Consider the following 15,887-nt stretch of genomic DNA (forward strand, 5'->3'; position numbering starts at 1 on the left):
AGGTGGCCGTGTGGATGCCCCTTTGTGACCCAGGATATTTGTGCGTGCATGCGCGGTTGTGTCTGACTTTTGTGACCTCATGGACTGTGGCCCACCAGGCTTCTGTGTCCATGGGATTTTCCAGGCAAGGATCCTGGAGCAAGTTGCCATTTCCTTCTCCAGGGGATCTTCCTGACCCAGAATCAAACCTGCATCTCCTGCGCTGCAGGAAGATTCTTTACCACTGAGCCTCCTGGGAACTGAGCGTTGTTATTCCTAACGGAATATTCACCACGGTATTCCTTTAGCTAGGAGTGCTCTGGTCTGTTGCTTCTGCCTTATCTACCCAGACCTCCTTGGAGCACACATTTGAGTCAGTCCGGGCACAGCCTGGCTGTACTAACCAAGGTGCTGTCTTGCTGCCTGGTCCCCTCTGAGCCCAGAGTCCTGGGTTCCAGTTGTTTCTGCCACCCAGCGCTGGGCTGCTTCGGGCGGGCCACTCCCTCCCCCCAAGGTGGGGTTTCCTCCTGTAAAGCAGCTCTCACGGCCCCTGCTTCGCAGCTCCAGCCACTGAGAGACGTGGGTCGGGAGAGGAGGAGAGCAGAGGGCAGGAGGAGCAGTTTGGGAGCACAGAGTCGTGTACTAACGTGTCCTGTTACTTGCTAGTTAAGACTCCGAGGCAGGGCTGCGTGAGCACCCCGCCTACGTGCTCTCTGCCCCTGTCCGGCCTGAAGCCCCTTCAGGAGCCTCTAAGTGAGAAGTTAGCCATCCTCTCCCTCCTTTCCCGAGAAGCTGCAGGGGAGGGCCAGCCCACTCTGGGTTTTCTGCAGCGCCCCTTCCAGAGCCGTGGCTCCTCTGGGAGGACGGCTGAGCTGTCAAGCTGTCAGACAGTCAGGTGTTTCTGAACAGCTGATCCCAGAGCACACGTAGTTACCTGCCCAGGTTTCTTGTCTGTGGGATGGAGGTGGGCTTCAAGTGAGTATATCTTGTTGTTTCTTCTGTTTGTTTTGTGAGGGCAGAGTGGAGACTGACCGCAAGGATGGAGAGAATCTGTGTGGGGGCAGGGCTGCAGAACACGGAGGATTTGAATCCAGGCAGGGTCCTGGGGAGACCCTTTAAACACAGGACACTGTTTGCGCCTGGGGAGGGGCTTGTTAGAAATCTCATGTGGACTAAATTGTGCCCTTAGCTTCTGTCGAAGACCAGTTCATTAAATTCAGTTCATGAAGACAGGCCCAAACACTTAGGCAGTGTTTGGGAGGGGGATGTATTTGGGAAGAACCTCTTTGCAATAGTTCTCAGCCCTGGCAGCACATGAAGTTTTGGGGGTGTGGTGAAACCCGGGCACCAGTAAGCTTTAAAGGTCTTCTTCAAGGTGCAACGAAGTTTCAGAGCCACCACTAAGTTTAGAGGGGGTGGTCCCCCGCATGGGGGTCGTCCTCTTCCAGCAGATTTTTCTCGTAAGCACCCCCCACCCCGTCCTTCTTCCAGCTCGGCAGGTGCACTGAGCTGTGGACGGGAACCTTGAACCGCCACCAGCGAGGACCATCTGATGCAGGATGTATATTTACCCCTAAGTGGCACAGTATGAATGCTGAGATTGGTTTCTCTAGCCTTTAAGCTGTGCTGGGCTTTCACAACCCCTCCCCTTCAGAACTCAAAATCGTGGGAAGGAATAAAAGGCAAGGCCATTACCACCCATTTCCTTTTGATCCGTTGCAGTAAAGAGCAAGTGACAAAAATGCACAGAGAGGAATGTGAGTACCCACATCCCCTCTGTTTACAAGGTTGGTTGTTTTGGAGCCAGAAGGCTCTGGTGAGAGTGAGGAGCAGGGAGACGATGTCTTGCGCCAGAAACTGACACCTGGCGGCTGCTCACCCTTCCTACTGTGTTTATTTTCCTGTGTACGGGGCCGTCCAGTGACTGACTTGATGAACATGTTGCCTCTGGTTTGGTCTATTTCATTTTCTTAAATCCTGAGAGCTGACCTAAACACTGTGAGGTTTGCAACGCAAATTACATGCACAGTGGCCTCAAGTGACATTAGTAGTTCTGTGATCTGGGACCCATCACTGTCAAAAATGCAGTGGGATCAAGAGACGCAGACCCAACTGAGTCCTGCCCGAGCTGCAGGGGGGTCAGCGGCGACCTCTCTGCCTCCCCCTGAGGTGGGAGTTGCCGCCGGAGGCGGCTGGGAGCAATCTTGTGTGCATTTCCCTGTCTGGGTCCCGTGGTTCGGTCTCTCCCTCACGAACACAATCTCTTTTCAGTCCGAAAGCCAGTGTTTGGTAAGGGATGGTGAGCGCAGATTCTTCGGACCCAAGCCCACTGCCCTCCCTCCCGCCCCGTCCAGCAGCCCCTCTGAGCGGGGTGTGGTGACCGGGCCGGCCTCACTCCTTCACGACACACGCGGGACCAAGCAAGGGGAGCAGCGCCATCGATCCCTCACTTGCACCTGGCGTGTGCCTCACACGCATCATCACATTTGTCCCGAGGCCCCTCCGACGGGCCTCGTCACCCCTCTCCCCTGGACACGGACGCTTGACTCTAGCCACATGCTGGTGATGATGCAAGGACTGGAACCCAGTCACACGGCTGCTGAGTGGATTGTCTTTCCCTCGGCTCACTCTCTCTCTCCCTCTTTTCCTGGAACAAGGAAGGTCAGCCTGAGGTCCACAGGAGCCGGGCACCCTCACAGACCAAGCACTGTTTTCCTCTCCGAAACAGCCAGGTGGGCCTCTGGGACTCGGGCTTCTCCGGCCGTTGTCGAATCACTGTGTGCAGGGCGGTCCCAGCAAGGCCGGCTGGGTTATTGATCTGTGCAGTCACTGAGGTGTGGGGGGCCGGCCTCAAGGGAGGACGTTTTGATCCTCGCTCGTGTTGAGGGAGGGTCACCTTCTCCGCTGGGCCTCGGGTTTGGCTGTGAATGTGCGAAATATTTCTAATGCTAAAAGCCAGGTATCACTGAATGTAAAAACTGCAGTGTGGCGGAATGAGACTTGATGAGATTCTAGATGCGTAAATCTGGTCTCTTGGCAGCTGGATTGCACTTTGCAGAGCCCAGGGGGTTATAACAGTTGACATCTTTATATAGATATATGTGGAGTGTGGCTGAATTGCAGTTGCTTTTAGAGCTATAACTTTGAATTGCCTGACTTTTTGTTTTAAAAACAAGGATGGTTTTGCATGGGAGTGGGCTTATTTGGAAAGCAGAGCAAGAAAGGCACAGGAGAGAAAAGGGACTTGGGACACAGGAACAGCCCTCGTGTGAGGGCCCCGGTGGTCTCGCGGAGAACCGAGTTGGTGCCATCCACAGTTTGGGGCAAGAACCCCCGCCCCCAGACAGAGGCTCGCCTTCAGAGGACAGGCAGGGCTGGGCCTGAGCATTTGGGTGCTGTCGGCTGGGTTCCAGCGGGTGACCTTTAAACATCTGTCCGTTCAGCATCTCTTTCACAGGTGGGGATAAACTGATGTTGCATCAGGAACAACCGGGTGCCTCTCTAACTTCAAAACGGGAAATTTATTACATGAATTTTTTACCAATTTTCCCAAGTCAGACAGCTACTCGGAGGCATATTGAGTGATTTAAATTTTAGATGGTAAAGTCAGTCACTCCTTCCCCGTGAGTAGCATCACGCACACCTAACAGTTTCAGACCCGTGCCCGCCGGGTCTCCACGCTTGCCAGGCCTCCCCTCTGCCCGGTCTCAGTGTTGGTGGTCGGGCCGGTGGCCACAGCGAGCAGCACCCCCACCTGCGCTGCGCTACGTGCTCAGCGAAGATGGGGCCACCCAGCGGGAGAGGGGGCCACCAGCGGGAGAGGGGAACCTAAGCTAGCTTAGCCCCGTTTCTACTTTTGCCAGGGACGTCTGATGGCTTTTATGGACCGCCCTCCAGAGAACTGCTTGCTCGTTCCTCTTAATCCGTCTGTGGTTACAGACTCGAGCTAAGAAGATGGCAACCGTTCGAGTAGGGTTTCTCACCTTGGCGTTACTGACGTTTGGGGCTGGGTAATTTCCGTTCAGGGGGCTGTCTTGTGCTTTGTAGGGTTTCGGCAGCATCCCTGGCCTCCACCCGTTAATAGCAGATGCCGTTAACAAGTCCCCATCACAGTTGTCACTTGCTGCCTGTCTCCAGTCATTACCTGGGGAGCAAAAGTGTCCCCATTGAGACTCGCTGCTCCAGGAAGAGGCAGGGAGCCCTTTCACATCTCTGTGGATGCGGACCCCCCAGAAGACCTTTGTCTCCAGGGCTGGGTTTTAAATAAGTAGTTCCCAAAGCATGGGAAAGAAGTCTCATTTTCTAGCTAGTTGACTACAGGTAAAGCTTTTAAGCAGTTTAATTTCAGAAAGATACCTTTGATGATTTTTACTGAGATGAGGCATTAAAAGACTAGAAGTGACTGTTTGGATTTTCTTGGCTTTTTGTTCCCTTCAAGTCAACAAAGCAGAGGGAGGGAGGTTCCAGAAAGGTTCTGTGAGTGTTTCAGGAAATGCATTTCCAAGCAGGGTGTCCCCCGGCCAGCACACAGTATGGTTCCTGTGAGACTGGATGTCCGCCCGGGCATTTCTTCATGGAATGGCGGTGCTGAGGGTCGTGCTGGGTCCTGTGTGCAGCAGGTGGGAACAAATGGGCGGGGGCGACGTTCCTGTCCCCAGGACACCCCCAGCCTCCTCTAGGCAAGAAGCGCCAGCACCGCAGGATTGCCAGTGAGGCAGCCGTGTGTTGAAGCAGTTCTGCTGGGGTTAGAATGGCCGTCCTGCAGCCGTGGTTTTCAGGCTGTACTGTTAGCAGTGGATGTGATTTTTTTTCTTCAAATGACATGTGTAGAAATGCAATATATATGAAACAGGCTGAAGGCAGAATGGAAGCTTGAAGGCAGAATGGAAGGAGGGGTCCGTACCTCCTACCCCCTGTCTCACCTTGGAGTTGACACTTCCCAAGACAGCGCAGTCTGCGTCACCCATCTAACTGAAAGTAGCCTAATATTTGGTTGAATAATGATCTTTTTTTTCCCTCCCACTGACTGGATCTATCATCTTTTTTTTTTCTATTTTAGATAAAAGCAGTTTTCCAAACCACAAACCTAAGGGAAGATTATCAGGCTATTCCATGGCTGTGTAATTTTTACTCTCTGTCTATGAAAGCAGATCCAGGGGCTGAGGAAATATATATGTATATACATGCCTACATACATATTCATTATGTATGATAATTTGTTTTGAAAAATTTAAATATACAAAAAAAAAGAGAAAAGAGCTCAGTCACTAGATGTAACAGTTGTCATTATTTTGTCATGTTTGCTTCACCTGTTTCTTTAGACCTCTAATGGATAATAGTTTTAAAAAGCATATCCACCCTAACAAGGTCTGGGAATATTTCCACCGCCTTCCCCTTCCCCCGACCCTGTTTCCTGTTCGAGTTCATCTTGTGGACCTGTGTAATTTGAGTTCAGTTTATGAAACTCTCATGAGGGATACAAATTTAATTTGACATTCCTATATCTATTTACTTTTGTTCAACATCAATTTGGGGGTGCCTTGCTGTTTCGAGACCTGAGCATACATGATGAGCAAAATGAAACAGACCAAACATAGCCCCTGCCCTGGGTTTTGTTAGAAATGGAAGTTCTTCAGTTGCTTATCAGGAAAATTAGTTCTGCCCTAAGCTTGCGGGGTGGGGGGCGGTGGGGGGGCGGGGGGGCTTGCTGGTGAGGAGAATATGATGGGATGGGGATGAACCTGGAGGTTTGGGGGAGCAAACCCACCCGCAGTGTGCTGGCCTCATTCTTGTGTCGGTGAAGTGCTTCGTGTGCCATGCTCTTCAGACTCGATGCCCATGGCGCCTCAGGGGCTGGTGTAGCCTGTGTGTGCGTGTGGCTCCGGCGTTGGCAGGGGCGAGCTACAGTGTGGGCAGAGTTGTTAGACTGGCTGGTTATTCACTCCCTGCCTTGCAGGGGCTAGTGGAACCTGTGATCAGAGTTATTTGTTTTCTGATAGTTATTCCTCTGCTATTGTTACAAAACAACATAAAAAAGGACCCAGGACTCTTCCATGAGAAACATCACTCATGGGGGACAGTAGGAGTTTACCTGCCACCTTGCTCAGCTCCTGCCGCCCTTTACCCTCCTTTCCTGGGCTTTAGAATCTCTCCTTATTCACTCATCTGGAGAAAGACTGGATCGACGGCTCTTTTGATAGAAGTATGCCTTCTGTCTGTCGTCCATGACAGATGAACCATCTGGAATGTCCCCTGCCCTACATCCATTGCTCTGTTAGCTCTCCTGGGCAGTGAAAGAAGAGCCCTAGAAAGAAACAGTGACGACGCAGAGGTTTTTATGCTTGGTTGACTTCCTCAACTCCAAACCTTACTGGTTAATTAATTAATTAAACCTTATCAGCTGGTTAATTAACAACCGGATTTTACAGATTCGATAGCACATGTATTCTCAGGACAGAAAATACATTTTGGGAACATTCAACTTAAGCTTGGACATACAAGCCAGGTGGTTTTTCACTAAGTTTATTAACACTATTTGATAACGTTTCTAATGGGCCTTCCTAAGTAGACTCCAGCGTGATTCACATAATGGGATAAATGGAATATAATGAGTCTAAAAGAGCTATCAAGCCCCAGTTGTATCTAGAAACACAGGTTTGTTTTCCAGTGAGGATCGTGCCGAAGCTAGCAAATATTCCTCTTGAATTTTGTGATTGCTTCCAAAATGAACTACATTTATGAATTAGCTCCGTGGCCCCCAAATATGTTTATGCTGACAGAAAACGGAGTACTTGAGTCTGTGCAGTGTAATTCAGCTGTTATTTGCATGCATGGGGCCGTGCAGAAGACTTAAATCGAGTTCCTCGTCATTAAACAGGCTCTGGGAAAGGTTGCCCAGGAGGTTGGCATTTCAATAACATCTCTCTTCCCAGAATAAATTGCCTCTTTCCTTACTTCACAAATTGATAAAAATATAGATTGATAAATATTTTTGCAGCGTGATTGCTTTTCAAAATTGAATTGCAAAGCTGATCCATATGTTGGGAGAGGGAATGTTTACAGTGGCCCATACATAATTTTACCCCTCTTTGACAGGAAATAACGACATGTTTACCGGATTACTACAAATGGACTCAGTATCTCTTTATTAAACTCTATGAAGCTGGACTGGCCTATCAAAAGGAGGTAAGTTAAAGTTTGTTGTTGTTATTGTTTAGTTACTAAGTTGTGTCCAATCCATTTGTGACCCCCTGGACTATAACCCACCAGGCTCCTCTGTCCATGGGATTTCCCAGGCAAGAATACTGGAGTGAGTTGCCATTTCCTCCTCCAGGGGATCTTCCCCACCCAGGGATTGAACCTGCATCTCCTCCGTCTCCTGCATTGGCAGGTGGATTCTTTACCACAAGTCACCTGGAAACCCCATGATAAGATAAGCCTTAGATGGTAGGAAATGAGAAAAATAGTATCCTCGTGTGGCCTAGAACTGCAGTGTCCAATATGATGATGGCTATTGGCTACATGTGGTTGTTAAAATTTAAAGCAGTTAAGATTAAAACAGTATTAAAAATTCAGGTCCTCAGTCATACACGTCACATTCAGATGCTGGTAGCTAGTGCTGGACAGTCTAGATAGAAAACATTCCCATCATAACAGAATATGCTTTTAATCATTATGGTTTTTATGGGGTTTTTTTTTGTTCAGTTTTCTCTCCTTTTCTTTCTTTTTTTAAAACCTATTTAATTTTTAATTGATGGATAATTGCTTTACAGTATTATGTTGGTTTCTATCAAACATCAGCATGAATCAGCCGTGGGTTTACCCCTCCCACTTGAACATCCCTCCCACCTCCCTCCCCATCCCGCCGCTCTAGGTTGTTACGGAGCCCCAGTTTGAGTTCCTTGAGTCATACAGCAAATTCCCGTTGGCTGTGTGTTTTACATATGGTGATGTATGTTTCCATGTTACTCTCTTCATACACCCTACCCTCTCCTTCCTCCCCGCTCAGCCTTGTTCGTAAGTCTGTTCTCTACGTCTGTGTCTCTGTTGCTGTTCTGCAAATAGGTCCAACAGTACCATCTTTCTAGATTCCATATATCATGCATTGGTATATGATATTTGTTTTTCTCTTTCTGACTTACTTCACTCTGTATGACAGATTCTAGGTTCATCCACCTCATTAGGACTGACTCAAATGTGTTCCTTTTTACGGCTGAAAATATTCCATTGTATACATGTACCACAGCTTCTTCATTCTTTATCCATTCATCTGTCGATGGACATCTAAGTTGCTTCCATGTCCGTGTCTATTGTAAACAGAGCTGCAATGAACACTGAGGCACATGTGCCTTTTTCGGTTTTGGTTTCCTGAGGGTATATGCCTAGTAGTGGGATTGCTGGGTCATATGGTGGTTTTATTCCTCGTTTTTTAAGGAATCTCCATACTGTTCTCCATAGTAGCTGTATCAATTTCATTATGTTTTCAGTTAAAAAAATTTTAGAATCAGTAGAGCAACTCATGTAGAAGGCTCAGTTTAGAAAATCAGGATTACGTGAATTTTCTTAAACCTTGACAACATAAAAAGTAATCTAGCTAACAAAAATCAGGAGGTGGAATTGGGGAAGAGAGGTAGAAGCAAGTGAGAGATGACCCCTACATATTTAGAACAGAAGTAGAAGCAAGTGAGAGATGACCCCTACATATTTCATAACAAGGAGCCATAGCAGGAGAATTAGACATGTATGTCTATTTTTTTTTTTTAAGTTGAAATGTAGCTATTAAAGCTAAGGATAAAGGCAGCAGAAACTAGAAGAGGAGTCTTGTGTGAGGAAGGCTGTATGACCATGCTCAGTATCTCATATTACATGGCAGAGGGTCAGCAGAATTGTCTAAAGACAGTAATCAAACTTAAAGTAGTACAGTTTTGTTACATAAAGTTATAATGGCAAATACCAGAAGAACTAATGAACAAAGCCTGCTAAAAGAGGCGTATTTTGATAATCACTTCAGATAATTATGAATGTCCTCCTTTAATACTATACCAAAACTCAACAAGTGGGTGGTTCTTAAAGGTCATTTGCAATGCTGAGTCTAAATATCAGTGAACTTTTTGCACCCTTGTTATAGTAAAATGTTTTGGTCTGTTTTACCCTTCGAATGAACGCTTTACCCTAGTGTTAGTCTTATCACGAATGTAGTTTTGACCTGCCAGCTCCTTGTAGTGGCCTCCGGGACTCCTGACCCACTCTCATCTGTAAACTGAGGATATTTTAAAAATACTGGTTGTTTAAAATACAGTGTCGTTAATTTTTTTTTTAAGTATTCAGTCCCCATTAACATTTGGGATACATTGAAAGTGAGAACTTTGTAGATTCAAGTCATACTAATCTGCAACCACTGTAAACCCTCTTGCTGCTGCTGCTGCTAAGGCACTTCAGTCGTGTCCGACTCTGTGCGACCCCATAGACGGCAGCCCACCAGGCTCCCCCGTCCCTGGGATTCTGCAGGCAAGAACACTGGAGTGGGTTGCCATTTCCTTCTCCAATGCGTGAAAGTGAAAAGTCAAAGTGAAGTCGCTCAGTCGTGTCCGACTCTTTGCGACCCCATGGACTGCAGCCTACCAGGCTCCTCCGTCCATGGGATTTTCCAGCCAAGAGTACTGGAGTGGGGTGCCATCGCCTTCTCTGAAACCCTCTTGAGTCAGTTTACTGTATTAACACACCATAGCTGTTCCTATGCCCAGAAGCTGGTTAGGTGAGGAGTGGTGAGAGACAAAAGTACCTGTCCAGGGTGCTGACTGCAACAGATCTTGTTGTGTTGGGAAGTATCATTGTGTTGTTAAAGAATAATTTTCAGAAGTTAAAAACATGACTCCCATACAAATATAAAATGAACATGTGTCAAAGATTTCATTCAGCTCATTCATTAGCAAGAGAACCAGCTGTATGTTAAGACTGGTTCAAATGAGATTTCGAGGAAGGACGATTTATAGCGTCAAAGGCATGTGATATGTGTTTGCTGATAGAATCAAAACTGCTTAGTGTCCTACCAGGCATAACCCTCGTTTTGGGGACAGTCTTTCCTGTGACTCAGAGATGACTTGCATTGGCATCGCCTGGGAGCCATCTGTGTCATGCTCAGACAAAAAGCTCTGGTGTTGCTCTGTGGTTTCTGTAGGCTAACCTCTTCTTTGGCAGCCTAGTGGAGTTGTACTGGGTTGGCCAAAGCATTCATTCATGTTTTTCCATACCATCTTATGGATGTTTTTCCATACCATTATTAAAATAACTTAATAATGAAGAAGGAGTCAAACAAAGGTAAACATCCCTAGAAAATCAGATAATCCCTGGGGGATGTGGCTCTGCTAGCCAATTCCAGCTTGCCTTGAAGAAGCAACCCCTTTTGCCTGTTTCTAAGTTTGGAATAATTTTTCTTAACAGCATTATTCAATATTCAGAAGCAAAAGGGTCCGAAGGGAATTGGTGGGAAAATCGTCAGCTTCCCACTCTTATCAGCAGGTTCGGTGCTAACTGAGCAGCCTGGCAGACTCCTTCCCAGAAGAGCCTCCCTGCTCAGGTGGATCGGAATTGTACGCCAGTCAGGTCTCCACACTGGACTCACCCATGGGTCCGAGCAGAGGGATTAAGAGATCACAAGCCACATTGTGTATCCCAAGTAATAGCAGGAAGGACAGAAAAATCAAAGTTACTAGCGCATGAAAAAGCCACAGCAAAGCAGAGGACATCCTGCAGGTAAAACTGTTCTTTAGAGTGTAAGCAGTGGTACACAGCATCAGTTGGATTAGCCAGTGTTAACTATCCTCAGTTGCTTTGTTACTCTTTATGTGGATGTGATATGAAAGAGGTAACGTGTTAACATAGCAGTGTAAACAGTTCTTGCATGGAGCCTTTGGCTGTGTGATGGCCCTTTATGAGACACTTGATTTTTTGTATCTGTGTGTTGTATAGTTAAGCTGACTCTGAATATATTGAATATTTACTGTAAGATTCCTGCATAGGACACTTGCTTCACTCTTTGTTAGTGCTGCTTCAGTTCTAAGTACATCAAACCCAAGTAGGAAGCTTAACCTCTTCAATATTGGGTTGGGGCCAAAGCCAGTCACAAGCACCGTCTTAGGAGCTGAGTAACTTTTCTAAAGACGGAAGGGTTTCCAGGGGGTCCCCCACTTCATGAGCACAACTGTGCTCCCGGGTCCAGATAGCTCTCTTCTCCCCAGTGATTTCCAGATCAGTGTCACACACACACACACACACACGCACGCACACGCGCACACACACACACGCACACGCACACACACACACACACCTAATATCCACAGCCCTGGGAATTTGGTCCAGTCTTCCCTCTGACTCCTTCTGTCATGGAAACAGCCTATATTCCTTTCCTGATGCTGCTGCTGTAACAAATTACCACAAACTGGGTCGCTTAGAACAACGCAGATTCATTGTTTTACAGTTTCTGAGGTCAGAAGTCCATGAAATAGGCCTCACTGGGATACAAATCAAGATGTTGGCAGAGCTGCCTTCTTTCTGAAGGCACTAGAGGAAAATCTCTTTCCTTGCCTTGTCCAGCTTCTGGAGGCTGCTCCCATCCTTGAGTTTGGACCCCTCTCCATCCTCAAAACCAGAGCATCTTAAAATCTCTCTGACTGTGCTTCCATCATCATATCTCCTCAGACTCAGACTCTGACTCTTCTGCCTTCCTCTTTCTCTTATAAGAGCTTTTTTTCGTTACTTTGGGCCCATCTGGTTAATCCCAGTTAATCTCCCCATCTCCAAATCCTTCATTAATCATATATCTTCAAAGATCCTTTTGCCATGTAGGTAACACCGGTTGCAAGCAACACAGGACATGGACATCTTTGGGGTGTGGTGGTTCTGCCTCCCACAAGCCTCCCCGCTTCAGAGGCTTGTTGCGAGGATTAAACTGGTGAATGCTTGTGGAGAGGCTGGAATGGTGCCTGGCGCAGAGTACATCCTTAATAAGTGCCCATCTATGGGTGCCTGTAGTTACCTAGGGTCATTATGATATTTAAATTGGAAAAACAAAAAGTTAAAAAATCCTGAAGCCTCCTGGCTAATTCTCAGGCAACTTGCACATGGAAAGGTATTACAGAAAAAACAGTGTAGATTGTTTCATGGGTATTCATTTAGAAAGACACTGTTTTTATTGTTGGTTATTGATTTAAATTTTTTTGATGCGTTCTTTTAAGTCACTTAAATGACATGATCTTAAGAAAAAAAAATCATAAATAGAATGTAAACATGCACACTTAGTACATTGTTTGAAGACCAGAGTTATCTCTAATCCAAAGTATTTTTTTCCAGATAGATTTCCTTTTATTGGATAGCCATTTTCAAATTGGCTTTAAAACATAAAACATACTGATATAGTTAGCTTTCTATTTCTGGGGTTTATTTCAAAATATAAGCTTTGAAGTTAGCATAAGAAAGTTAATTTGATTTAAAAAAAACTGCATATAGCATACTTTGTAAAGCATATTTGGCCAAAAAAATAATTCACATATTAATACTTTTCCTCTAATGGCATTGTCATAGCCTTTAAAAAAAAAAAAAAAAAAGATAGCCTTAATCCTTAAATTCAGTTCTGCTGTAAGTATAAATGGACATTTAGGGAGAGTATTTTAGCAGAGCATTACAAAGCAGAGCTGGAGTCTCATTCTTGTTCTTAACAAGCACTGTCCATCAGAATGTTTATTTCCATTGCAAAAGCGAATCTGTTCTTGCTCTCACAGACCAAAAATATTTTCAGCCAAAAATATGAATATACAGACTTCTTTTTGGGAGAACATTAAATATCACCTCTCTGGTTAAAAAAAGAGAAATTCCGTGGATGTAGCTAGTAGAGAGAATAATGCCGTGTTCTACTTGGACGTTCTAGGGAACTGTGGAGCGCCACTTAATCTGTGAATTTGTCTTTGACCCTTGATTTCAGCAGCAGCTGCTGCTAGTGCTAATTCACCAGCCTAAGCTACTTAAAGAAACGCAGGGCACAAACAGGCAGCCTCGCCCAGTCTGCCCCCTGGTGTCTTTGGGAGGTAGTGCAAGCAACAAGCGGCGGCCTTGGGAACTTTCCACCCCGCCCCCCACCCCATTCTGGACCGAGTCCAAATTCAGGCCCATTCTGGATGGAATAGAGCAAAATCGATTTTGAGAATTAGATCCTTTAATGAGATCTATGTGGTGTTCCTTAATTAAGTGAGCTTTTGTCAAGAAAAAAGCTAATAGTCCTTGAGAAAATCAATACCCTAAAGCATATCTCACCAGCCTTTGGAACCTGAAGCTGCATGGCAGGATACTCAGAAAAGGTCTCCAGTCATACGGAAGGAGAGCTTGAGGAGAAAGAAGCCAGGGAAATGATGGGGAGCAGCCCGAGCCTCACTAGTGGTGCTGCGGCCAGGCAGGAGCCAAAAGCATGCTGATGGAGGGTGTACTCCGTTAGGACTGGCGGCCGGTGAGGAGGGTGAGGGCCAGGGAAGCAAGCGGAGAGAGGGTCCAGAGGAAGGCCAGGATGAGATGAGAAAGGACGAGCTTTGACACAGGAGGCCTGCTGGGGCGGTAGGCACCAGGGTGTCTGTGTCGCAGAAAAGAGGGCTGATAAACTCACAATCAGGCTGCTTCAATGCTATACATCACCATATGTAAAACAGACAGCTAGTGGGAAGTTGCTGTATGACGCAGGGAGCTCAGCCCAGGACTCTGTGACAACCTAGAGAGGTAGGCCAGGAGTGGGGTGGGAAGGAGGTTCAAGAGAGAGGGGACATATGTATCCTTATGGCCGATTCATGTTGTTGTACGGCAGAAACCAGCACAACATTGAAAAGCAGTTATCCTCCAATTAAAACTAAGTTTTAAAAACATCAGAATGAAATTGCCTTGAGAATCCCCAGTGGACCCCATGGCCTCCCACGACTCCAAGAGCTCAACAGCCAAGAAGGGGAGGGGAAGGGGGAGAAAACGGTGCAGCGTCCACAATCTGGAATCTGTACAAACCACAGTCTGTACAAATTGGAGTCTGCGAACACGGTCGCTTCTTGTGTAGAATCGTGTGGTAACGTGCATTTCTAAAATGCTTTCTGAAAGCTTCCCACAAATCCCACAGACCGGAAAAATGTTAACCTTGGCATTTAAGCCTTGGTCAGCTTGGGGAGGTTCTCTTCTTCAGGATGATGGCTCATTCCGTGATGTTGCCGGATAACTTGTGTTAGAGAAGCAGTGGGCAAAGTCAGCTGGAGTCCAGTGTTTCTGCAGGTGTTTTCCTGATTTCAGTATTGATTTAAAGTTGATTGGAAAATATAGAGATAGGCTGTGTTTTGCTAATAAGACTAGTTGACTGTAAGGAGCATGGCGTTGGCCTCGGAGGTGATAGAGGCCGTAATTAACCAGGGTAGTGACCACAGTCAGTGAAGTTGTCCATAAACTGTATTCTGTGGAGCATGACTGTGCTTGCTTAAAAATCAGGGCATCCATCAAAGTAAGTGTTCAAAATGTGAAAACCCAGGAATGCCAGATGAAAGAAGACAGACCATGGCTTGAAGGGAGGCTGTAGGTAAGAGACTGTTAACGTAAGAGAGGAGACCCAGAGAAAGATTTGGAAGTCAGCTCCAGGCCTTCAAGAGGCCGTGGATGCTGTGCACCCTGGGCCCTATAGGCCCTGAATTTTGACCACCTGTGGGTTTACCACCTGCAGAAAGGCCAACTCTGAACTCTGTAACTGTGCTTGAGATGGATCATCGTCCTGAGACGAAACGAGACTGAGTACTTACAAGATGCATCTTTTTTTATATTACTGTTGTTTGGCTGCAGCAGCTCTTAGTTGGGGTATGTGGGGTCAGGCTTCCCGGCCAGCGACTGAACCCAGGCCCCCAGTGCGTTGGGAGCACAGACGCTTAGCCACTGGACCACCAGGCATGTCCCTTTGATTTGAATGCATCTTTGATTAGAAACTTTATTTCCTCTTGTATTTTTCCTCTCCCCATCAAGACTTTCACTGGGGGAAAACTGCTTTTGTGTTTTGCTTCTATTTGCCTTTCATTTGATAGCAGGGTTTTATTATAACGTGTAAACCTCTTAGGAGCACACCTCCCTCACTGCATTTTGTAACTTGGAGTCTGAGAGCTGCCAGGCTGTGTGGGAAATGTCGATGAGAAAATCAAGTCCTGTCCTGTTCTTGCAATCCGCAGGGTTGAGTGTTTGCTTCTTCACGTCACCTGAGGTTTGCAGTGGGGACAGGAGGCAGAGGTGCAGGCACACAGGGCTTTTGTTCTCCCTTTCATATTTTGTGCTGTTTTACTTGTGCACTAGTTTTGGGTTTGGGGGGACAGGGGGCTCTTGAAGGAGCTGTCCTTGTTACTGAACAGTACTTGGCCCTCTCTTTATATCTTTTAAGTGGTATCCTTCCCCTCACCCCTAATATGGGCAATGATAAAAGATAAGTAAGCCTCCCTTGGCTTATTCACCTCCAGTTTTCAGGTCTGCAATCATTTGTCCTAAATTTTGTCTCTCTCTGTCTATGGATTCAAGGATTTGGGGGACTGTAGGAAGAGGGGAGAAAAATCACTCTATGCCATGTCTTTTCCATTCCTACTCTATGCTTTACATGTTTAAGATTTGCAGTGGGTATTATTACTTTTTGGAGAAGGCAATGGCACCCCACTCCAGTACTCTTGCCTGGAAAATCCCATGGACGGAGGAGCCTGGTAGGCTGCAGTCCATGGGGTCGTGAAGAGTCGGACACGACTGAGCGATTTCACTTTGACTTTTCACTTTCATGCATTGGAGAAGGAAATGGCAACCCACTCCAGTGTTCTTGCCTGGAGAATCCCAGGGACGGGGGAGCCTGGTGGGCTGCCGTCTATGGGGTCGCA

The 15,887-nt window shown here is 46.7% G+C and overlaps 1 protein-coding gene across 1 annotated transcript in view; it reads left to right on the forward strand.

Moving 5' to 3' along the window:
* The window catches only part of LARS2 (leucyl-tRNA synthetase 2, mitochondrial), a 145,582-nt gene that overhangs the window by 49,568 nt on the left and 80,127 nt on the right, over nucleotides 1–15,887 (forward strand). Inside the window, exon 6 of the mRNA XM_052656498.1 lies at nucleotides 7,075–7,164. Coding sequence (XP_052512458.1) covers nucleotides 7,075–7,164 — 90 coding nt within the window. The remainder of the gene's footprint in view (nucleotides 1–7,074; nucleotides 7,165–15,887) is intronic.

The sequence above is a fragment of the Budorcas taxicolor genome, chromosome 1, assembly GCF_023091745.1.
Source record: "Budorcas taxicolor isolate Tak-1 chromosome 1, Takin1.1, whole genome shotgun sequence".
In the NCBI taxonomy this organism is placed as follows: domain Eukaryota; kingdom Metazoa; phylum Chordata; class Mammalia; order Artiodactyla; family Bovidae; genus Budorcas; species Budorcas taxicolor.